Source organism: Tachysurus fulvidraco, chromosome 16 (genome assembly GCF_022655615.1).
Source record: "Tachysurus fulvidraco isolate hzauxx_2018 chromosome 16, HZAU_PFXX_2.0, whole genome shotgun sequence".
Taxonomy (NCBI): domain Eukaryota; kingdom Metazoa; phylum Chordata; class Actinopteri; order Siluriformes; family Bagridae; genus Tachysurus; species Tachysurus fulvidraco.
The window spans coordinates 3,708,306-3,733,165 of NC_062533.1; the positions used below are offsets into that span (position 1 = coordinate 3,708,306).

Consider the following 24,860-nt stretch of genomic DNA (forward strand, 5'->3'; position numbering starts at 1 on the left):
TGCGTCAGGAAGGGCGTAAAACCTGCACCAAATCTAATATGCGGACCATGTGATCCGCTGTGGCGACACCGTAAATGAGAGGCCGAAGGAAGAAAAAGAAAAAGTCTAAAAACCCTGTTGAGATATATATATATATATATATATATATAACAAGAAAGGCACACAGTGAGGTTTTCTTTAGCTTTTAGTGCTAGTTTAAGTACTTCAACAAGAGGTAGGTCTTTTGAAGACGGCCAGTGACTCAGCTGTTTGGAAATCTAGAGGAAGTTCATTCCAGCATCCAGGGACCAGAACACAGAAGAGACTTTACACAGGTCTTCCTTGTACCCTGAGAGATAATAAATCAGTCAAGCGTGCAAGCTGGAAGAAAGTTGAGCATTTACTGCATATATATACACAATCATATCATCCTTATGTTCTTATTGAACATCACATTCCAGATCTAGTGCCCACTTTATAGTCGGAGTTCCAGTTCATCCCAAAGGTGTTCAGTGGGGTTGAGGCAGAGTCAGTGCTCTGTGCAGGACACCAGAGTTCTTCCACTACAGCAGTATACAGAGACATTCTGTACAATTGTGTGCTTCAATCCTCGTCCTAAGAATTTGGGAAAGAAACACATACAGTTTTGAAGACAGGGTCTAGTGTCCACACAGTCAGTCAGTCACACACACACACACACACACACACACACACACACACACACACACACACACACACACACACACACACACACACACACACACACAAACGATATGTTGCTAATGAATTTTATGAAATTTTCCCTACATTGAAGTCAACAGCAGATATTGTCTACTTTATTTAGAAGTACTCTTATAGGTTTGTCTTATGACATGATGTGTGAGCTTATACACTTGCCTTGAAAACAAACCTATATTCTACATCTTAGGACTTCACTTGGTCTAGGACTCGTCTTCAGATGATAAATCCTGTTCAATCTGCTACACAAATGATGCCTGACCTAAGAAAGTACTTTTCAGACGACATGTACGAACCTTTCTTGTGATCATTTTCAAGTCGGTTACGAATCCAACAGACCTTTACGAATAATGAAATAAATTCTATTTAATTATATCCCTGAAGAAAAGAGTCATTCAGTGATGGAGTAAACTAGACAGGAGCCTTGAGAAAAAAATGATGTTCCTTCTTTCAGTTAATTTTATCAACAAGCAGCTTGATAAAAGCCTGATGGTCAACAAGAGATAGAGAGAGGGAGGGAACCAAAGAGAGAAGAGCTGGGCGATAAAGGGTATCAAGACGTGTGTGTGTGTGTGTGTGTGTGTGCTTTACAGGGTGAGGGGGGGAGGAGAGTGCTGTAAATTAAAGCGAGTGGATAAGAGCACTGTCACTTTGATGGCTCTGCTCATTTGTCCTCTGAGTCATTCGGCCATGTCTGTGGCCCCCAGTTCTCAGTTTATACACAATACATCTGATTGGATCAATCTTTTAATCATTTTAATCAGAGACATCTTTTTAGATTTCCTTTCATTTTATATACAGACTGAGAATATCTATCTATCGATAAAACACACTACATACTAAACACTAAAGCATCGTTCATTTGTGTACTGGCTAAAATAAACAGATGCTCTGTTTTTTAATACCCTTTTTTGTTAAAACTACTTACTATTACAACAGAATACCGTTTAACCATCGAACAGCTCAAATAAAGACCACGCTGTAAGAATTACCAGTACGACAGCGAATGGATATTGATTTATTTGACATTTTCAGCCGCGAATCTGATATAAAATGAGTCAGGACTCTGTTTGCTTTCGGTGTTTTTACCTCTGTTGATATGCTTATGAATGCCAACTTGGTGCGTCTCAGACATCAGAAACGAGTTTGATATTAACTCGACTTTAAAGATACAAACGTTTGTTTGGAAATAAATAACTGTTATGAGGTTAAACAGGAGCAAATTCCAGTTTTTTAGCCTCTGGGAAAAAGAGTTAACGACAGTATTCGGTAATCCGTTAGTCTAATAAGGCTCACAGTTATGACAATAATAGTGCTGAGTGACACAATTTCACTCTCTCTTACTCATTTTCTACCGCTTATCTGAACTTCTCGGGTCACGGGGAGCCTGTGCCTATCTCAGGCGTCATCGGGCATCGAGGCAGGATACACCCTGGACAGTGCCAACCCATCACAGGGCACACACACACTCTCATTCACACACACTACGGACAATTTTCCAGAGATGCCAATCAACCTACCATGCATGTCTTTGGACCGGGGGAGGAAACCGGAGTACCCAGAGGAAACCCCCGAGGCACAGGGAGAACATGCAAACTCCACACACACAAGGCGGAGGCGGGAATCGAACCCCCGACCCTGGAGGTGTGAGGCGAACGTGCTAACCACTAAGCCACCGTGCCTCCGACACAATATCAATATTATGATAAATGATCATGATACACTTTTTCTGCATGTCCTGGATTATTGTGGTATCATTTTATTTATTTTTAATGAACAAGTAGAAATAACGTTGATAAAGATTTCTACTGTCTGAATTTCTAAAATTTTTCTTTTTTTAAAAAATATATTTAACAATCAGTGTTAATTCAATTATGGGATGGCCTGACATCGACAGCCTGAAGATCGTGAGATTACTATGGTGTGGATGAAACCATGTAGAAATCATAAAGATGCTTGTGACTGTTGTTTCTTTTGGAGCTTCCAGACTGCAGCTGAGAAGAGTTTTGCAGTCAAGTCTCCATCACTGAACAGAACTTCAGTACGATACGAAAGACGTTAAGTTGAAACTAGAGTGAATCAGAAATGACTTTTAAATGATGCTTGAATGCATATTTCACTGGGAATTTCCTGTTAACACAATTTTGTCCATATAGTACAGTTACAGAAGAGAAATGATGACAAAATTGCCACACGAATAAAATGTTTGTACGCATGAAACGTTTTATACAGTTATTGTTGGCAGCTTGTTCAGAAGCCTGTTGGTTGTCATGTATCGCAGAAAGGTCTTCAAAATATTGTGATGTGATATTTTTGTCCTATCGTCCGACACGATAAAACGTAACAGTGAGAAAGAAGCAGGTTGGAGATCAGATCATAAATCATTGTAAGAGGCCAAGGTCTGGTTTCAACACAGAAGTCTGTATCAGAAGATAGCAAAGCTCCTTATGCTTATTAATGGTGTACCTGTCGATCCTGTTTACCCCCAGGTGTCTCTGTGGTTGATGCTCATCACACTGGTGCTACTGTTCATCATGACAGGTGTGATGTTGGGGCCCGAGTTGCTGGCGACCATGCCTCCGGCCGTGTACGTAGTTGCCGTGCTGATGCCGATGTCGGGATATGCAGCAGGTTATGGGCTGGCCATGGCTTTCTCTCTTCCACCCAACAGCTGCCGCACCGTATCGCTAGAGACGGGATGCCAGAACGTCCAGCTCTGCACTGCCATCCTGAAGCTGACCTTCCCGCCACAGCTCATGGGGGCGATGTACATGTTTCCTCTGCTCTACGCGCTCTTCCAGGCAGCCGAAGCTGCCATCATCATCCTGGTGTACCGCGCCTACAGAACCGAGGTGCTTGGCAAGCAGGACCTGAACGGAGAAGACGACGATGACACCAACATCACGTACAAGAGAATGAAGGAGGATGAGGATGGTCCATTTGACACTGCGTACGGTTCGGTAACCGTAAACAATCCCAACTGCATTGAGCTGGAGACTCAGGGAGGGGCAGGAAGCCCAACACCTCTGTAACAGACACACAAAACAACAGGACATCACTGTGAACACATGCTTGAACTTTGCAATATATTGTGACATTCCACGTTTTTACAGTATGTCGATCGCTCACCGCTGAAGTATTAAAGCTGCACTGCAAATCTGATTTCACATCAAACATAAGGATAAGGCAGGAAATACAGCTTTTAAGAGCTCTGAAGCCTTTCACCTCTAAACCCATCGCATGTTTAAGAAACTCTTCTATTCAGAAAAACTAGGGGAAAAGATATAATACTTATGCCTTAATCTTGGCCTTGTGCATTAATATTTTAATAATTACTCATATTTAGAGTTCTAAGAATAAATCATTCCTGGGAATTAATAAATTCATCTTCCTAAATGCTTAGCTTAAAGAAACTTATAAATATTATAACATTTACCTAATTCACATATAGGACTATTGAAATAAAAGCCTTATGTCGAATCTCAGAAATAAACCTACAGGTGATGAAGAAACGCCACATTCACGACTTTTATCCGGTGTATAAACGAAGGCACAATTGGATTTGGGTAAGTGATCACTAAGCTACCAAAAGGAGTTTATTAAGACTGGACCATCACTACTTATTTTATTACAATACAGAATCGATCTGTAACAGATATGTTTACAGTAAATGAGATGAAGGAGTCAGGTATACAAGTATACTGTTAATAAAAGCGTCCTGTCGCTCAGCCTTACACTCTTGTGTGTTGTGTGTATTTCTGTACGCTATAGAGCAGATGTTTTCTAACCTAAACACACCATGTCTTTATGGAGCTCTGTGCTTTGTACACAGCTCCATTGTCATGTTAGGACACGGTCTGAGTCCCAGTTAAAGGGACAATGATAAATGATAACGCTACCACACACACACACACACACACACACACACACACACACACACACACACACACACACACACCATTAAGGTTTGTAGTAACAATTTAAAGAAGCACATATGGGGGTGAAGTGGGTGTAAATACTCCTCCATCAATTATGGAAAATAAATGTAAAAAAAAAAATCTTGATATAGGGTTAAATAAAGCTAGAATTTAAAACAGCGTGGGTTTGTTTGTTGTTTGTTTGTTTATTAGTACAAGATGATAGATAGTGTGTGGTGTTAAAGGCTGCTTTAAGAAGGTTAATTGGTTGTAATTAGACACCTGGCACTAATTAACGCGGCGTCTCTCCGCCTACTTAACTTGGCCTTATGCAGTGCGTCAGGCGGCTAAGCGGAAATAACAATAATATTAATAATAATAATAACAGAAAAATGGCTACGTACAGCGACGAATCACTCGAGAGCTACGTTTACTCCTCGTACAACCCTTACTCGTACAGATGCCCGAAGCCTAAGAGCTGGAGACAGAAGAGCTACCTGAGCGCGTATGGAGACGGTGAGGGTTATTTTAACAACTACCACCGCGCGCAGCTCAAATCCATCCTGTCGCAGATCAACCCGAACCTCACACCGCGCCTGCGCAAAGCCAACACTAAAGACGTAGGCGTACAGGTGAACCCGAAAGCCGACGCCTCGGTGCAATGCTCGCTTGGACCGCGCACTTTGGCTGCACGCCGGCGGGACGCAGTGCGCAGGCGCGCACCGGATGGTCAGAGTCCCAGCAGCCCGGTGAGTCCCGGTGTTCGGTTCCCGCGCACGCAGGCCGTGTATTCCCCGATCGCCACGCGGGGTCTCGCGGCTTTCCTGCACGACCAAGATGATGATGATGATGACGACGACGATGATGAGAAGAAGCAGAAGCGTGAAGGAAAGGCAGAAGATGCCGAGAGCACAGACAAGCCCGAGGAAGAGGTTGTGGAGGGTAAAGAAGCAAACAAACCAAAATCCAAGACAACGCTTAGTCCCGGGAAAAACGATGATGAAAGCGAACAGCTAAAAGAGGAGGAAGATGATGATGATGGTGATAAGATTGAGAATGAGAAAAGCCTTCAGGAGGACTCCAAGTCCAAGGGGAGAGTGCGCTTCCAGGTGAGACTCCTTTTAAATAAGTCCAGATGGAGACCTTGTTCTTGCTGGAACAGGTTTAACCCAGATCCGCAGTACAAAAAAGCATTTAATGCAATTCGTGGTGTAATGTGAAGCACTTCAGCTTACTTTTTTTTTTTTTTTTTAATGTTGGATTGGCTTAAGAGGAAGTAGAGCTTTCAGGTTTCTCGGTATCTCAGGAAACCCTCAGGTATCAGAGTGTATTCCCACTATTGTCTTGTAAGGATGACTTGAGCAGACATGGTCCTCTCACTGGACATGGTGTTTCTTGATGTCCACACTGTTTTCCCATCACCACCTCTCCTCCTGATTAGTTTTTGGAGCAGAAGTATGGCTACTACCACTGCAGAGACTGCAACCTTCGCTGGGAGAGTGCCTACGTGTGGTGTGTTCAGGGCACAAACAAGGTAGCAGTAGTATTTTTAAGGGTTTCTTTTTACTTTATTTGATCCCATTTGTGCGTCTAAATGTTATTGTCCTGCCTTAAAGGTCTATTTCAAGCAGTTCTGCAGAACGTGCCAGAAATCTTTCAACCCATACCGGGTAGAGGACATAACCTGCCAGGTAAGCTGACCACCTGAGCTTCTCCTTTCAGAGGCCTATTGATGATTTTTAAAAGCTTGTGTTTCTTTCTTTCTTGTTTCAGACCTGCAAGAAGGCGCGCTGTACATGTCCAGAGACAGCACGCCATGTGGATCCTAAGCGGCCGCACCGACAAGACCTGTGCGGTCGCTGCAAAGGCAAGCGGCTCTCCTGCGACAGCACGTTCAGTTTTAAGTACATCATATAACGTAGAATCTATCCTCCTGAGGGCGGTTCACTGCTGTTTAACGAATGCAAGGATCTGTAGGCTATCCATGGCCTCCTCCGGGGATGAGCGTGGGGACTGGAGCAGACACCTTGAAGGAGGCCTTGTGACACTGCCAAAGATCAGTGTTTTGTTTTCGTTCACTTGTGTTGTGTTGAACAGCAGCATTGCCAGTAGTGAACCATTTTTGGAAAAGTGGAAAATAAATCAAAACAAACAGCAGTGCTGGTGTCCTGTGCTTTGTCATGACTATTTAGTAACCACAATGACTACCAAGGTTCTAAAAGGTCTTCTGTTCTGTTCCTCACTCTCATTTTCTACCGCTTTATCCGAACTACCTCGGGTCGCGGGGAGCCTGTGCCTATCTCAGGCGTCATCGGGCATCAAGGCAGGATACACCCTGGACGGCGTGCCAACCCATCGCAGGGCACACACACACACACACTCCTGTTCTGTTCCTAACTTGCTTAAATGAGTTACAAAGCCAGCATTAGAAGCCTTTATAACGTTGCAGCACTGATGTTTTCTCCACATATCCCAGCTTGTTGGGGTCTGAGCACCGGGTCATCTGATACAGGAGTGGAGAGGGTTAAGAGTGCAACAGTGATGGCTGCTGATCAGAGCCTTAACTTGAATACAGTTCCAACTCCTTCATTTTATATCTAAAATAAACATCGGCCTTGAACCTGCTTTCAGACTGTGTACATATCAAATAACTGCTATTGCAACCAGGGTTTATATTTTTGGTTTGATATTGTTAAATCTTTGGTACTTTTATTTTAAGGTCAAGTTTTCAAGTTTTTGTTTTTATTTTAATGAGTTTCAAGTTGGCTGAGGTCAGTATCTATGCTTGCTCAGTCGTACAATCCTGTCCTCATTTGTACCTGCTTGCATTATTTTATTAAAACGTTCCCAAAAATGTCATTTAAACCAGCGACCCTGAGCTAGATGAAGCTGACAAAGCTACAAATATTTAAATTCGGTAACCAAATCCTGCAGCACAACACTGTTGGACTTATTTTCCAGTAAATTCAATCCGATGCCCTAAGACATTCAGCCGGTGGATTAAAAGAAGCCGTTCATAGCTTTTAATCACAATGCTCTAAGGCAGTAATCAGTTTTCTGTACAAAACAATGGTAAATATTCACATGCTAAGAGAGAAAAGGAGACCAATGTGTTCAATTTGCTTTTTATTTAATCAGGACAGGGTAAGGCAGGTGAATGAGATGACAGGATAAACAAACAAACAAAAAAAAGGAACATGAGGAAAAAAAATTGATAATGCACCTCTAAATAAAAACTATTTTCTCCAGGTAAATAATATATCCATTAAATAATTAAGAACACCATCAAATATGTACCAGACAAGCAACAGAAAGAAGTTCCCAAAGGAATGAATAGAGAGAAGAGAGTAAATGTGCCGTGACCTCGTCATGTCTCTCCGATGCTGTAAGTAAGCGCTTTGTGTCGTGTGGTCAAAAGAAAAAAGAAGCACAGTGCTTTTGAAAAAGCGCAGCAGAGCAAACAACCCATCATCATCAGTGCAGCCCTGAGACTGGGAGATTACATAGAGCCAACCACCGGCCCCCTGGTTTCCCCCCATGGCAGGGACTTTATAAAGCATGGCATCAGCAGAAGACCGCGAGCCAACGTGAAGATCACAGTGGAGATTAAGGAATGCATATGTCCGAGCACGGCCGGGGAAAAGGCGAGAGACGGGACGAGGACGAGTCCCGTCATCCGCTCCCGGTCGTGCTTACTGGTTAAAAGAAAAAGCTGAAAACTAGATTTGTGTATTTAGGGCAGAGAGGTTTGTTAGTGACTGTTACAGCTGTTTTTATTTATTTTATTTAATTTTTATTGATTTCTTTTTTTTTTTTTTTTTTTGCATTAGCTTTATACTCTATTCTGGTTGAACAGTGCATTACACAAATGTACAAGGGAAAAAATACTGCTTTTACACTATACATTTTTCTAAAATATATACAGAGTACAATAAGTTATTGACATTTCCATAATGAGTTGCAGCCAGTTTGCACTGTGTGTGCATTTTAATGTGCTAATGTGAATGTGAGAATGTGTGCGCAAAAAGGTCGTCCATACGTACTGTAACACACTCGCGCGCGCACGCGCACACACACGAGTCTATGGTTGTCTACAGGCAGCTACTTATTTGGTTATAGAGTACGAGTTTTTGTTAGAGCAACCCAGTGAAAGCTAAAGTTTCTGCTTAACGCAGGTCAATAAAGTTAATCCTCTCTTTACACAGAGTCTTAGGGCCGAGCCCTCGCTTCTCAATTATACATTAAATACCCTTTACATTTACAACCTAGGATTGTTAGCTCTAATAAAAAATATATTTCTCAAAAAAATAGTTCTTGCAGTGCTTTCTCACTTTCGAGCATGCGTTTGAAAACTTTTATGTACTTATTGATTTGTTTGATGAGGAAATTATGACGTTTCCATAGCAACCCGGCCAACGAAAACAACTCTTACGATCCCAGCGCTCTACACACAGGTCTGGGTTTCGTTTTTGTCGTCTTTTTTTTTTTTGTTGTTGTTTTTTTGTGGACACACCAGAGGTCATAGGTCGTTCCGCTAAAGATTCCGGTTTAGCATCATCATCATCGTCGTCGTCAGATATCTCTTCCTCGGTCTGGTCATCAGTGATTTAAACAGCTGTTGCATGTTATTTCAGAGAAAGAACAAAAAATTGCAAGGAAAAGAGGAGAAAAAAAGGAATTTGTGTCTGTAGCACAGTTAAAGTCAGAATAATCCTCACGCGCACCCGCGCGCTCACACACACACACACACACACACACACACACACACACTCGCTCCATTAGCCCTTTAAGGAGAAGTGTCGAGATATACCCCAGCCCTTAGCCCCCCCCACTGAAGACCACATACTTCTCCCTGATGGAACCCACATGTGTGGTCTAGGCTTTTGACCTGTGCAGTCTTCTCACAGTCCTGAGCTGAGGACTGTATTGTGTGTGTTGATCTGCGTCTCAGCTGTGGGCGTTTGGTTGTAAATGTGGCTCTGGGAGCTCTGTGCCTGGCGTAAAGCCTCGCGGATCTGCAGGTTGAGCTCCATGAGGCGACTGCTGGCCTGAGACGGATCTCTGCTCGGCCCCACCACGGCTACACACCCGGTCTGACCCAGAGTCTGGTGACGGAAGTAGATATGCAGCAAGGTTTGCACCGCGTCGTCCTTCTCGCTGCCGAAAATGTCATTAGGCCACAAGCATCTGAGAAAGAACGGGGATTAAAAAATAAAAAAAAAAGTGTTGATCATATTGTATAGTGCCCAAAACTCTATAGCCCTATTCGGATTGGATTAGTTTATCAGGATTGGTTTATCTGTAATCGATTTTATTACACATTTCATGAGAGATAAAACTCAGTTGGATTTAAGGAAGTGTTTAACCAGAGGAGGTTATACACACGCTGGGAGACTAAATTTAGCAAGGTAAACATCATCATGAGGTCGGCAGAATATCGAAGACTAAACATAAAATCACCAGATGCTGAGACGTTTTCAAAGGAGGACAAAACACGGACATCTGAAGGGAAATAAAATGACAAGGCAGCACCTGTACAAAGAAACTACCACAGGACCCCATGTAATCCTTGTGCTATTCCCCAGCACTTACTCCAATCATGTTCTGAACAATTCCCGATACTTACTATATTCATGGAGATAATAAAAGACCAGAAAACATTTAAGACTAATTTATACCAACATCATTAGAAGCTGCCGGTTTGGACCCACTTTGTCTGTAAAGTCTTAAGCTCCAAGATGTGTGTGTGTTTTCACCTGAAGGCTTTGACTTGTATGAGGGCAGAAGTGAAGTCTCGTGCACGGAGGCTCTCGATCAGCGAGTGGATGGCCGTCTCTGTGCTGGACCGCACTGCCGCAGACACGCTCACCCCCTCCTGACCGCTGCTCGCCGACTCCGCCGCTTTCAGGCAGTTCTCCAAGATGGCGAGCTCCTCAGACATATTGGTAACCTATAAGATACAAGGTTTTCAAATGTTTCACCGTGTGATAACCCCTAACCACGAGAAGTTTCCGACTTGCTTTCTTTTTTATTATTCAAATGACTTTTCTCCTGAGAAATTCAGAGGCTTGTTCACATTGTGCAGGCTCACTAACTTTGTTAGCATTGATCTGTGATTAGATAAATGACTTGGCCCGGCCCTGTAGTTAATCAGTCTTACTCAGAAATAATCTGGTTACTGCTACGGCCCAAGAGCTTTGACGACACAGACCTTATTTACCTTCATGCTGACAAAGTAACGATGCTATCTAATAAATCTAATGATTATTTCGAGCAGCCAGAACAGTGGCGTCTGGGTTTTTACTGCATATAGAATTAAACCTTTTTACACCTACATAATATAAACTACAACAGGAGTCCTTAGCTAGTGTGTGGGGGATGGCCAAAAAAATGAAAACAACTAATAATCTGTCAATGGGCGGGCAGACAGACAGACAGACACAGACACAGACAGACAGACACAGACACAGACAGACAGAGGCACAGACACAAAGACAGACAGACAGAGAGAGAGAGAGAGAGAGAGACAGACAGACAGACAGACACACACAGACAGACAGACAGACACAGACAGAGAGAGACAGACAGACTGACACACACAGACAGACACACAGAGAGAGACAGACAGATACACAGACAGACAGACAGACACACACACAGACAGAGACAGATAGACACACACACACACACACACACACACACAGACAGAGAGAGACAGTCAGACAAACACAGAGACAGACAGACACACAGACAAACACACAGACAGACACACAGAGAGAGAGAGAGAGAGAGAGAGAGAGAGACAGACAGACAGACAGACAGACAGACAAAGAGAAAGAGAGACAAAGAGAGACAGACAGACAGACAAACAGACAGACACACACAGACAGACAGACAGACAGACAGACGGACAGACAGACAGACGGAGACACACAGACAGGCAGACGGACAGACAGAGACAGACAAACAGACAGAGACAGACAAACAGACAGAGAGAGACAGACAAACAGACACACAGACAGAGAGACAGACAGACAGAGACACACAGAGACAAGACAGACAGAGACACACAGAGACAAGACAGACAGAGACAGACAGACAGAGACACACCTCGGCCTCTCTCTTTATGGTTTCCACTCTGCTAATGAGTTTACAGTAGGCCTGAAAAAGCAGCAGCAGTTGAAAATGCAGCTTGTACAACCTCCGACAAAGCTCCAGCTCCTACAGGGACACAGAAACACGAGCGTTATTATTCTCATCCCACTCGCTGATATGTTCTTATCATAGCCACTAACATCAGCAGTACGACCACAGAATCACAGCACATGTGGCTAAACGGATGGATGGATGGATGGACAAATAAACAAATGGAAGTAAGCGCTGGGTTAGAGAGAGATGGATAAAAGGGTTAAACCAAAAGTTCTCAACCTGGAGTCACGGCGATGGATTGACTACTGTGTGCAGTTATAGAGTTAGAAAAGAAAAAGTAAAGAAAAACAATCCAAATAAAAACTTTGAACGGTTCTTATAATAAATCTGAACTGACTCGGCCTGTAGGCTGCTCGCTTCATTTTGGAGTCGTTACACTGAGACCGTTACTATGGGATGTCTTTCAGTCTGTGTGTTGGCACGGCAACACCCAACACCCTAACTGTAAAAAAAAAAAAAAAGAGCATCACATTCATGTACCACTTGTTTGAGGCGGCTTCAGTGTGCTCGAGCGTCGGATAAACATATATACTGTATATCTAGCTGACATCTCGACTCGTCTGAATTCAATAAGCTGCGGTGCGAAGCCTCGGCCCTCGGCGCTCTCTGCGATACATGACGAACACAAACGTGTGTGAAAGAGCGTTCAACAAACTCCAGTTATGATTACTGCGCGTTTCTCTTCAGTAATGCGACGTATATTTTTCACCTTAAATCTTAAATAACTCGGGAAATACGTTTGTCCGTATTAATCGTCCGGAAAGGTTGAGAAACCTTGAGTTAACCCCCACGAGCACAGAAAGGAAGCCTGGACTGAGCATGCTCACTAATTAACACTAAGCATGGTATGGAGATGGCGTGTTAATGAGCCGTTTGTGAGTAAGTTAACGTTAGAGAACATTGGACATTAGGAGCGATAGAGCAAAGAAAACGAAACGAAGGACTAGTAAGTAATGTAAAAGCAAGACCTATATTAGTTTCATGTCTATTCATGTGTACACACACACACACACACACACACACACACACACACACACACACCAAGTAATGGGTGCTGAGGTATCAATGGAGAACAAAAAAACAATAATAATAATAATAATAAAAAAAAAAGACAAATTTTTATATACGTAAGGTTTGTAGCTGGAAAAAAAAACTAAGAGGCAGAAGTGGGCTGTTCAACTCTCTGATTGGTGTAAGATGCTTACAACGAATGGATGGAATGAACAGTGATTTTTTTTTTTGTCAACATGGTATGATTACGGAAAGGTCAAGAATACAAGAACCACTTACTGCTAGAATCTCCATTTGCTAAGCAAGAGGGAGAACGGGTCACCGTAAGAACACAAACAGGAGACGGAGAAAAAATATATTAGTCAGAGAATAACTTCCAATCCACAGAGAGAGAGAGAGAGAGAGAGAGAGAGAGAGAGAGAGAGAGAGAGAGATCATGTCATATATCCTCTCCTGCAAAAATAACAACAAACAGTGGAAACAGAACAGACAGCAGACCCAAAGACAGATAGCGATTATCAGAGATGAAAAATCCCTCGCAAAGGAAATTGAAGTCATGATATTGAGGTGTACGTGACAGCTGTGTGTTCAGTAGGTAAGTAAACATTAAATATATAAATATATAAACACGTGTGTGTGTGTGTTTGTATCTGTGGAAGGATGAGTCAAATAAACAAGTGTGACATCGACTAGAAGTGATCTGGAGGAACCTGGACACTAATTACACTGAAAAAACTACAAAAATGGAGATTATATATATGAGATGATTGAGATCGACTTACACAGAAATCTCCGAGCTTCACCCTAATTAAGGCCCTGTTCACACTGCAGGTAAAAGTGGCCCAAATCCGATTTTTTTTGGGGTCAAGTGACCAGGTCAGACTTCTTCAGGAGTAGTGTGAACACTCAAATCTGGGCCACTTCCATATGTGGTCCTGAATCAGACCCAAATCTGATTTTTTCCAATGTGTCCTCAGTGTGAACAGCCAAGGCGGATTTGATGCGACTTTTACGTCGATCTACATTGACATCCGTCATAATTGTGCGCCGGCGAAAACGTGACACAAACGTGACTGGTAACATGTGTGTGTTAAGAGTGTTATATAAAGTGGTTACGTGAACCAGCTCATAATGTTTGCATTGAATACATCACATTACAGCATTACATGATATGTTTGCTTGCACCAGATGATACAATACTTCATAACCTCGCCAACTTTTTAGCGCGACGCCGTGCTGCGTGTGACGTCATCGTTATCGTTCGTTTGCGCATGCGGGTCAGTTCGAAACAGCAAACAGTTCACACAGGTATCTGATCTAGGCCACATTTTAAAAAGGTAATGTGAACAGCCAAACAAAAAAAATCAGATCTGAGCAAAATATCCGAATCGAGCGTTAAGACTTGCAGTGTGAACGTGGCCTTGGTCATGACCAGTTCCCATGCACCAGGCCGTGAGGGCGAGCGAGGGCTAACCAGGTGCTTCATCAGAGACACATGAAGCAGCCAAACACTCATCCGAACAGCTTTGTGCTATTTCTTGGCCTCTTGCCACCCTTTCCATTATGGTGAACTCACTGATTATATATATTTCAGTCAGTTAGACTTTCTAAATAGTTTCCAATTTACTATTTATGCTCAAAACTGACGCAGTGTAATATATTCCGTACAAAATGCAATTAGACAGGATGTAAATTGATTTAAAAAAAAAAAAAAAGGTAAGCAGTTAAAAAACAACGCATGAACAACATGCATTTCATTTAGAGACAGGTGTTAATGACACTTTCAGCGTTAACGCGAGCGTCTCAGCGGCTATACTGAAACAATCGGAAAGCAGGCAATAAAACAAAAACACAAAAAGCAATAAGTGAGACATGATTCATGATGATTACAGAACTGATTTGTATTTGTATTGAGACACGAGTCATCGATCGACTCGTCGATCTGATGGGTGTCTGTGTGCGTCTTAATGTGGTGTTTCAACAAAGATTTATTATTATTATTATTCCTTTATAATCTGAAATAAAGAACAAAACATCGGCCTGGTTCACACTTCTGCGAGTAGTATTTACATCGTGACACACAGATTAAGTTTACAAGTGTGTTTACACGTGAATTTACATGTAAATGAATCTAAAGATAGCTTGAAACTAGTGAGCGACAAAGCGACAGATGATCATGCAGGAGCGTGTAAGAGACATGCGAGCTGAGATTTTTACAGATCGGGTGGGATGTGATAAAGTGGTCATTCTAACACATCCTTAACTGACTGATAGTTAAATTTTTTTTTTTACATGAGATCCAGCTGAACTCTTTCGATGAGACTTCGCTTGGTTTGTAATTAATCCCACGTTTCTTGCTGCACTCTGTTTGTTCTTCTTACAGTTTTCTTTTTGTCCGAGCTCACCGTCTCTTCTCTACAAACTAAGGCGTTTTGGGGTCGACACTGCCCCCTAGCGGACACTCACGTTACATGCAAGTATAAAGACTCGATGCTTTGTGAGGGTTGAAGCACTCTGACATGCTCAAACACACTCCTGCAGAAACACAACCCCAGCCGTTGCTCTCTGCTGTAAGTCTACTAGTCTATTAGCAGGTCTGCAGGTGTGTACTACCTGAGCTTGAGTGGTCTGACGACGGCTGCTGTCTTTGTCACCGAAGGTCTTTCTGCAATTCTCTAACCACTGTAGAGAAAGAAACAGGGTGGAGGGGGAGGGAGATTAAATCATTGTCATCATGGAAGGTGTGTGTGTGTGTGTGTGTTGTAAATAACCACAGCAGAAGCAGGCATAGTAAACAGGTCTGTTTCCGTGCAGCAGGAATAAAGGCTCAATATTTCACTGTGTCTCATCCAATTAACAAACCCTATTCCTTAACCCTCATATCTTTTCTCTCTTCCCCTCCCCTTCAGCCATAGAACTGATTAGGGAGATTGTTCGGTCTATACTTAGCTCCCAAACACGATTGCTGGGTGAGTGTTAGCGGAAACTGATGCTGGCTAAATTCACTCACATACTGAGATGATTTAATGCCTTCAGCTACAATGATGGAGTCGACTGTGATCTTGCTCGCGCTCGCTCTCTCTCGCATTCTCCATCTCTCTCTCCCTCATTCTATTCCTTGCTCTCTCTCTCTCTCCCTCATTCTCTCCCTAGCTTTCTCTCTCTCTCTCTCCCTCATTCTCTCCCTCTCACATTCTCTCTCTTCCCGTCACTCTCTCTCATTCTCTCCCTCATTCTCTCCCTTACACATTCTCTCCCCCCCCTCTCTCTCTCACACATTCTCTCTCTCCCCATCACTCTCTCCCCATCCCCCCCCATTCTCTCCCCCTCTCTCTCCTCATTCTCTCTCTCCCTCGCTCTCCCTCTCTTGCCCAAAGTAAAACCTATAAAGCATTTGATCATTCGAGCAACAACAATTGTCTGTTGAGGTTCAAAAACCTCATGTGTCCTTTGTAAGTGGAACAAGGGAAGGATTTTATAGTGTGGTGTTTACAGCAGTAAACTGGCTCTTTATGTACAATAATAAGTTACATTAAATGTTCACCTGTTCAGCTGCCTCTTTTTTGCCATTATATGTGTCCAGGTGCTCCTGCAGCTCCAGTACACTGAATTTTAATGTCTCCAACAGTCCACAAGAAACCAGCTACACATGCACACACACACGCACACACACACAAAGTGAGAGTCATTTTATTTACTATTTACTGAACCTAAACAAGGACTATGTTTATTCCAACGTGACATCTTTACATCTGTTGATTAACACTATTTCGTGTATTTGAATGTGCTTATTTCAATATTTAAACAAAAAAAAACAACAACATTTTAAATACGGACACTAAATGTTACTGGCTTCATTGTAGCCGTTTAGAATGAAGGAAAAGACCAAAAAAGACACTCAAGCCAAAAAGAGGATGAGTCGCATGCTTTGAGGTTGAATAAACTAATCAATAAAAAGTTTCTCTTTATATGCAGATTTAGAAAGACCTCTTTGTAACATTTTAGAAATGTCTCAGACTCACTGTCTCTGCATCCAGTAAGACTGTAGGGCACTGAGAGCTGGAGGTCATGACCTCTAGGGAGCTGAGGAACTGGTTTCCCATTCGCTGGAGCCCATCACCGAGAAACCGCACTGAAGCGCGGGTAATCGAGTCAAATTTCCTTTGGATGTGCTGGAGAAAGCAGAGAAAAACGTATTGAGTTCATGTCAAAATAGATATCAGAACACGTGTCTTTTACATAAAATGTATGGCGTGTGATCGGTGCACGCGGGGGTGGGGGTGGGACCCACACACCTGGAAGAGACGAGAGAAGACGTGAAAAGTGTAGACGGCACAGGATCCGTCCGTATCGGATAGCATCTGGTTGACGTGGCAACGCCAAGCGTCCTCCTCATCATCATAGCTTACGGGCTGGAAAGCTGCCAGGATGGCAGAGAGAAACGGAGACGGGGGTGGAGACGACTCGAGCTCGGGGAAACCATCTGCATCACCTTCATCCTGACTGCACGCACAAACACACACAAAATTAGGATCTTCTCACACGTTCTATTACTTTTCTCCACGTCTCGCTGTCTCACAGTTCTGAAGAAAAAAATAAACAGTCAGCAAACTCTCTCTCTCTCTCTCTCTCTCTCTCTCTCTCTCCCCCCGATTCCACACTGCCCCCTAGATTCTCCCTTTCTCTAATGCCTCTTCTTTCTGTCCTCACCCCCCCTCCCCTTCCTACTGCAGATGCTCTGTGCTGCAACGTAGTTTCAGCCGGGATGTACCGCAGAGGAAAAACAAAAACAACTCGACGTCTCTCCTACACGAGCTCGTTCACGTTCCCACATACAGTACACACAAAGCACAGACACAGACACTTACAGCCCGGAGGGGCCAAATATCTTGATAAAGCAGACGGAGTAGAAGTATTTAAAGCCTGCGTTGTTGAGTTTCATGAAGGACGCGGTGTTCGTCTTCATTCTCCTCCTCACCCACAGCCTCTTCTTTCTCTCTATCCCAGTACAGCGTAAACCCTGGAGCCTCTTTGGAGCACACTCTTTGCTGTCTTCATACTCGCCGCCTCTTCATTTTTCATGTCTCCTATTATTTTTCTCACTCTCTCTCCATCACCACATCTCAGGCTCACTCTGAGCTGATGCTGTGCTGCATTATCAAGCGGTTTTACGTTACCCTCACCCCACCCCCGCTGCCGTAAGCAAACGCACACAGAGACAGTTTTCGACGTGCAAGACGGATCTCCGGCATACATTACAGACAGCCAGTGCAGAGGGAGACCCGTTAAGCTTCCTGCACTAAACTGGAACACGAGTTAAACCTGGAGTGCTGCCATGCATGCTGTTAAACAATGCTAAAACCTGTGTCTCCCCAGTGAGCAAGTAATTGATGGAAAGCTTTTTTGCTTTAACATTTTTATTGCAGTTTGGTGACTAATGTCGTTTCTGTTCCATCGGTCTACTTTCACATCTAATTTGCTTAAAGCTGAGGATCCAAAAAAAAAAAAAAAACCTTGGCTAACCTTGACATCAATGTCCTAGTGCCACGTGCCACAAGCTGAACCTGGACCAGAGATAAATATAAGCGCAGCTAGGATTCTTCTCAGATAAGGACTCGGACATGGGTATGATGGACGAGATCTCACAACACATAAAATAAAGAAAAACTCATACATTCTCTCACATAATATCACACAGAGAGAGAGAGAGAGAGAGAGAGAGAGAGAGAGAGAGAGAGACAGAGAGAGAGGAGAGAGACAGAGAGATAGAGAGACCGAGCGACAGAGAGAGACTGAGAGACAGAGAGAGAGGACAGAGACAGAGAGGAGACAGAGAGAGGAGAGAGAGATAGAGAGACCGAGAGACAGAGGGATAGAGAGAGAGGGTTAGAGATAGAGAGAGAGAGAGAGAGAGAGAGAGAGAGAGAGAACTGTGTGACAAGAACAGTTTGGCAGTAGATCTGTGAGCGCATGCTAGGAACCCGAATAGCGGTCAAGGATTTCCTAATGGGCTCTGAAAATATGAATTATTACAAGCCGACGCTGAAGAAAATGATCACAAACACAAGGCGCATACGGAGGTGGACAATTAACTTAACGTCACCAAAATTATCCTGAAAGTGAGCACTGATGAACTAGTGTGAGAGGAACACAAACTCTGCACAGCAACTTCTCGTCCTCGGATCTAAAACACATTAAGCAGGTATAGAGATCACTGCATCGTTTACCCCACCTGCTGCTCTCACTCACCTGGACATGCCAGAGAAGTCCGCCTCTTCTTCCTCACACCTCTCATCTAGCTCCTTGAGTGCCAGGGTCACGTCTTCGTCGCACACCGAGTCCGGTGCCGTCTCCTCGTCGCAAAGTGAGCCAGGTGGACTGTCCATGCCTAAAGGTGGAGGAGCAGGGTCTGGGTCATCCGGAGGGTCAGGAAGATCACACAGCTCTGGGGGGTCTGATGGTAAAGGGGGGGCACTGCAGAAGCCTGTGTCCTCACTGACGCTGCTGCTCAGCTCGTCCACGGCAGTCCCACTGGCGTCCTGTACATACAGAAAGGCTGTCAAGAGCAGGGCACTGGGAGGCTTGAATAATTGATTGAATAATTCTGATATATATAAAAAAAAATGTATTTAGAATTTTAAGGGAAATCCTTCTTGCAGTCAAGGTCCAAGGTTTAAGCTATAACTACTACTTACTGTAACCCATCAGTCCAAACCCAGCTCTACTCTATGCATCGGTGGAAACCGGTGGACCACCACAACCGGACCACAGTTTACCAGATGTTTTGTGGGTGGTGGATCTTTCACGATACAGCAGAGACTCTGACACACAATACCGTGTGGTTCTGCTTTGAGTTTATAACACTTTTTTTTTTAAAAAAAAACCTCAATATTACTGCCGGTCTGAGAGAAAGCAAAAATATCCAACAGCATCACTATAGTCGGTAGGACTCTGAGGAACGGCTATAGCCGGCGTAGCCATGGTCAACTGTTTACATCCCTGATACTGACACACTACTGTGTGTGTGTTCTGTTGCTACACAGAGAACGGTCATGTGGTGGCCATCGTGTGTATTTGTCATTAAAAGCAAGTATGATGCTGACTTAAACGTAAGACAGAAAAATAAATAAATAAATAAAACACCCACAATGTTTGACAGCAAGAGAAATCCAAGCCAATTAGCCAAAAGGTCAAATCCTGGTCATCAACAAGAGGACACTTAGTAGCAGCAATTTGAAAATAGACCTGCCGTTCCAGAGACGCTGCCCCTTTTAGCAAGAGATATCAATAAATCTAGGCAGTGGGCTAATTTATCACCACACACTTTACAGCATAGACATCACACGGTGCTCTCTCTCCTTAGACTGATCATGAGATGCACATGGTGTCAGTTTAAATGGAGGGACAGTGAAATAAAAATAAACCAAAACCCTGCAGTAAAACACGGAAACACATGCGCATTTAATATTCGGTAAATGGATGAAAACTTAAACGACGCAACAGACGATAAATTGCCGGTCGAATAAGTCAGTCAAACCTGACCCTCTTTTTTTTTTTTATTAGGGTGAAATAACAAGCATGAGAAGGGGAAAGCGCTTGACCTTTCCTGCTATTTCCTTGCTTCTGTTTCCTTTCTTAAGAGGTTAGGACGTCAATGAAATGCATGGTGGCAGTCAGCCAAAGCAGGATTTAGTATTACAGAAAGCTTTTAGGAGGAATGACTGTAATGGAGAAGCTGATGAGATTAATCAGAACTCATTACACTAAAAGCTGGAGGAACGACAAGGGAAGATGTCCTTGGGCTAAACTTAGAACTAGACTGGGACTGAACTAGGTCTGATAGCATTTAGAAAGTGTCAGGATCACATAATAATAAGGAACTAGATTTGTAAAGTTCGTCGTGACAAACTCTGATGTTGGATTTGACGAAGCAAGTATTCACAAATAAGCGCATGTGCAAGTGGAGAGAAAGCTTGTGAAAGCTAGTGGACCGCTAGGGTGCCAATACATTTGGAGGCAAGCGGATATGAACATGTGACTTCATCCGAATACCCGTGACGCAATAACCTTTATTGTCCTGTGTCACATGTCAATGTTGTGGAAATGTTTTGATTTTGCTTATTTTGGGGGCGGGGCTGCACATGACATCACGTAATGTAACTAGAATACACGTGAGGCAGTTCCCCTCATTGGGCTTAGTGTTTTGATGTGTCACATGTCCATGTTGTTCAAATGTTTTATTTTCACGTGACATCTCATGACGTGAGCAGAATACACGTGAGGCAGTTCCCCTCATTGAGTTGAGTGTTTTGATGTGTCACATGTCCATGTTGTGCCATTTTTTATTTTGCTTAATTTGGGGACAGGGCTGCACGTGATATCACGTGGTGTCGAGTGCTCTCACCAGAATACCAGGAGGGTTGCCAATACTTTTGGAGAAAAGTGGCTACTGAGGGTTTGGACATTTCATGTGAATAGTACAGTCATAGATAGATAGATAGCACATACCGATAGATAGATAGATAGATAGATAGATAGATAGATAGATAGATAGATAGATAGATAGATAGATAGATAGATAGATAGATAGATAGATGACATGAAAGGATAGATAGATAGATAGATAGATAGATAGATAGATAGATAGATAGATAGATAGATAGATAGATAGATAGATAGCACATACCGATAGATAGATATAGATAGATATAGATAGATAGATAGAAGACATGAAAATATAGATAGATAGATAGATAGATAGATAGATAGATAGATAGATAGATAGATAGATAGATAGATAGATAGATAGATAGATAGATAGATAGATAGATAGATGACATGAAAGGATAGATAGATAGATAGATAGATAGATAGATAGATAGATAGATAGATAGATAGATAGATAGATAGATAGCACATACCGATAGATAGATATAGATAGATATAGATAGATAGATAGAAGACATGAAAATATAGATAGATAGATAGATAGATAGATAGATAGATAGATAGATAGATAGATAGATAGATAGATAGATAGATAGATAGATAGCACATCCCAATAGATAGATAGATGGATGTGGCCTAGGAGGAGTAGTAATTAATAAAAAGTTGTCTAAGAAAAATAACTCCAGTAAGATAACAGAATCATAAATATGTCACGCTTGTAGCTTTTACCGAGAGCCTCGACCTGTGGGATCTAAAAAAAAAAAAAAAAAAAAAAAGATATTTATTTTCTAGGCTGTTCTATTAAAGTCCTGCAAGAATCCAAATATTTGCCTTTTATTTTAAACAGGGACCCGTTTTCCAGACTGTAGACTAATTGTTAGAATACCGTGCATCCATGACAGCTGGCTCGCTAGCGAACTTTCCTGTTATTAATTATTAAAAAACGTGTGGAGGAAGTTGGTGCTGGTGCTGAAGTTGGCCGTCATTGCTTCTTATAACATGTCGAGTAATTTGGTGGTTTTACCATGAAGCTAGAGTAGGAGGTAAAGTGTTGGTTAGGCTTATTCATTAGGAATAAAGAAAAAATATATATTTATATCTCTCCACTCCCACACCCAGTTACACTTACACACACACACACACACACACACGTTTTGTTTTGTTGGTCTTTGTATTTAGCATCTAATTTCTCTTCTGTAAATATAGTAATTGTCTGTTTGCATAATAATAAAACAAACAAATAAATAAATAATAAAAAAAATTGAATAAAGAAAAAAATAGCAGACAGAACTGTTCAGGATTTGTTCCTATTTCCTATTTCAGTTTCCCGTCTGCTGACTGATGGTTGTGGAAGGAGCGGTTTAGGAAATTTTCAGGTTTAATATAAAACCCATTCTCAAACAATGCTCAGATAGGGGGACAGTAAACACCTGGAAGCTTGGAGAGAGTAAACACACTGTTGCACTGTAATGAAGTTAGTGGATCAGATGCAGCTATAACAAGTTAGTGAAGTGACATTGTTAGTAAGATGCGGTAGGAAGCAATGCAAAGCTTATTAGTGGAAAAAATTAAAAAAAATCTTATGCTCTACCCCAATGCTGTGTGTTAAGCTTTACTAAATACTCACTCTATGCTTGCAGCTCCAGGCTAGGATGTTTGTCCAGCGAGGCTTTTAGACACTTAGCTTCTGTGCTTTTGTATATGCTCTCGATCCAATTTAAGCACAGCTGGCCTGAGGTGTGTCAAACCTAACAGCAATCTTCACCCGAATCGACCGAACTGATAAGCAAGCCCCACCCGCACACAGGGTTCGTACAGTTAGCTGATTTTTAATGAAAGCTTGACGAGAAAGAATTCGTGTCACACTCGGTTTACGACTGCTGATGTTAATTACATTATGGACTTGTTTATGCTTTGCGTAGGTTTGTCCCCCGTACTGTGAGGTCGGTCTAACTTTCATTTTCTTAACGATGTCTTCTGAATGAAGATCATCTGTACGAACCCTGCGCTCAGCAAGACAGCGCTGACCGATTCTAACAAGAACAACAAGTATTAAAAGCATTTACAGCATCGCTATGAAAGCAGGAAGAAGGAAAAGCGGCGGAAGACTTTCGCTGTGTCAGTGATTCGACACAGTGAGCTAGCTAACAGGAAATGGTGTTAGACGGGGTCAAATTTTAAGACCACTACAGCTTCAACACCATGAACTGTAACTGATAGTGAATGATAAAGTCAAATTGAATGGAAACCCATTGAACAGAACAGATCTGAAGATAAGAAAGTCACACCACATAAAAAACACCAGACAAACTGCATAGATTAAAGGCAACCTCTAGAAAGCACCCGTGCACATGAATTTATTGAGGCTCCTGATTGATCCCACCTCAGGCAGCTGGCTGATATTGCTGTCAGAATGCCCGGTCTCATGGATAGGGCTGTCTGGGCGGGGCAATGGAGGGGTGGGCAGAGCTTCCTCAGTGAGGACGCTACTCGAAGACTCCTGGGATTGTTGTAGAGAATCCATGTGATTGGACGTGGCGTCATCCGTCGCGGAGTCGCTATTGAGCTGTGTGAAGGCACAGACGGTGGAGGTTTTAGCGAAATATCAAAGCATGTAGTCAAAGCACTGTATAAGCTGGATGTTCATATACACATAATACCTCAGTCATGTTATCTTGCATGCAAACATGCCAACTTTGGCCAAATACTAGTGATAATATCTAGGACCTAAAATAATCTAGTCGCAACCATTACATTTGCTAGCAGTTGCTGTGGATTCGGAAAGTATTCAGACCCCTGAACCTATAATCAGCACCACATAATGACGAAGTGAAGACAGCATTTAGAAAAGTTTCCATTTTTTCTTTTTAATACATTTACAGACGTCACGTGTACATAAGGATTCCGAATTTACTTCCCTTTACTCGGTTTGCTATTCTTACACCCTCTAGAGCACTTGAGTCTCGAGCACTGAGGAACAGGTTTTTAATAAGAATATATATCGACTTTGCTCCATTCAGATATTCCTCAACCATGACCACTCTCCTAGTCCCTGCTGCTGAAAAAACAGCCCCACACCAGGATGCAGCCACCACCATGCTTCACTGTTGGGATGGTGTTGTGCACGTGATGAGCGGTGACTGGTCTAGACATAACGTTTAGAATTGAGGCCAAATAGTTCAATCTCGGTTTCATCAGACCAGAGCATCTTCTTCCTAACAGTCTGAGAAACCATCAAGTTTTTTTTGTTTTTTTTTTGCATACTCTAAGCTTTCTTTTTACGCCTAGCCACTCTGCCATAAAGCCCAGACTGATGGAGGGCTGCAGTGATGGTTGTCATTCTGGAACTTCATCTCATCTCCACAAAGAACCTCTGGAGCTCAGTCACAGTGACCATCGTGTTCAGTTTGACAGGGGGACGAGTTCATGAGAGTGTCCTAACTATGCCAAACGTCTTCCAAAAGACAATTATGGTCCAACTCGTTGTGCTCTTGGGAATCTTCACTACGGCAGAATATTTTTTGTAGCCTTTCCTTGCAACAAGCATGTCTCTCAGCT

General features: G+C 42.6%; 3 protein-coding genes across 15 annotated transcripts in view; 2 read left to right on the forward strand and 1 right to left on the reverse strand.

Annotated features, from left to right (window-relative positions):
- slc10a4 (solute carrier family 10 member 4) overlaps positions 1-3,879 on the forward strand; it is a 5,446-nt gene extending 1,567 nt beyond the window's left edge. The window contains exon 3 of the mRNA XM_027163359.2: positions 3,207-3,879. Coding sequence (XP_027019160.1) covers positions 3,207-3,749 — 543 coding nt within the window. The 3' untranslated portion in view covers positions 3,750-3,879. The remainder of the gene's footprint in view (positions 1-3,206) is intronic.
- fryl (furry homolog, like) overlaps positions 372-24,860 on the reverse strand; it is a 91,679-nt gene continuing 67,190 nt past the window's right edge. For 9 of the 13 annotated variants that reach the window (XM_047801659.1, XM_047801661.1, XM_047801660.1 and 6 more), the window contains 10 exons: positions 23,686-23,868; positions 19,104-19,393; positions 17,150-17,357; positions 16,877-17,026; positions 16,399-16,497; positions 15,468-15,536; positions 13,134-13,151; positions 11,745-11,855; positions 10,391-10,584; positions 7,746-9,821 (listed from right to left, as the gene is read on the reverse strand). In XM_047801659.1, coding sequence (XP_047657615.1) covers positions 9,536-9,821; positions 10,391-10,584; positions 11,745-11,855; positions 13,134-13,151; positions 15,468-15,536; positions 16,399-16,497; positions 16,877-17,026; positions 17,150-17,357; positions 19,104-19,393; positions 23,686-23,868 — 1,608 coding nt within the window. In that variant the 3' untranslated portion in view covers positions 7,746-9,535. Of the gene's footprint in view, positions 595-3,183; positions 3,744-7,745; positions 9,822-10,390; positions 10,585-11,744; positions 11,856-13,133; positions 13,152-15,467; positions 15,537-16,398; positions 16,498-16,876; positions 17,027-17,149; positions 17,358-19,103; positions 19,394-23,685; positions 23,869-24,860 lie in introns of those variants that run through there. The other 4 variants (XM_047801657.1, XM_047801658.1, XM_027163357.2 and 1 more) reach the window with 2 other exon arrangements.
- On the forward strand, positions 4,964-6,791 carry zar1 (zygote arrest 1). Its single transcript, XM_027163361.2, has 4 exons — positions 4,964-5,743; positions 6,076-6,168; positions 6,251-6,325; positions 6,408-6,791. Exons 1-4 carry the CDS (start codon positions 4,964-4,966, stop codon positions 6,549-6,551), a joined length of 1,092 nt encoding a protein of 363 aa, XP_027019162.2. The 3' UTR covers positions 6,552-6,791.

Coding starts and splice junctions, on each gene's coding strand:
- zar1 (XM_027163361.2), top strand. CDS start 4,964: ATGCAGTGCGTCAGGCGGCTAAGCGGAAATAACAATAATATTAATAAT. Junction 6,169..6,250: donor GTGTTCAGGGCACAAACAAG/GTAGCAGTAGTA, acceptor CCTGCCTTAAAG/GTCTATTTCAAGCAGTTCTG. Junction 6,326..6,407: donor TAGAGGACATAACCTGCCAG/GTAAGCTGACCA, acceptor TTCTTGTTTCAG/ACCTGCAAGAAGGCGCGCTG.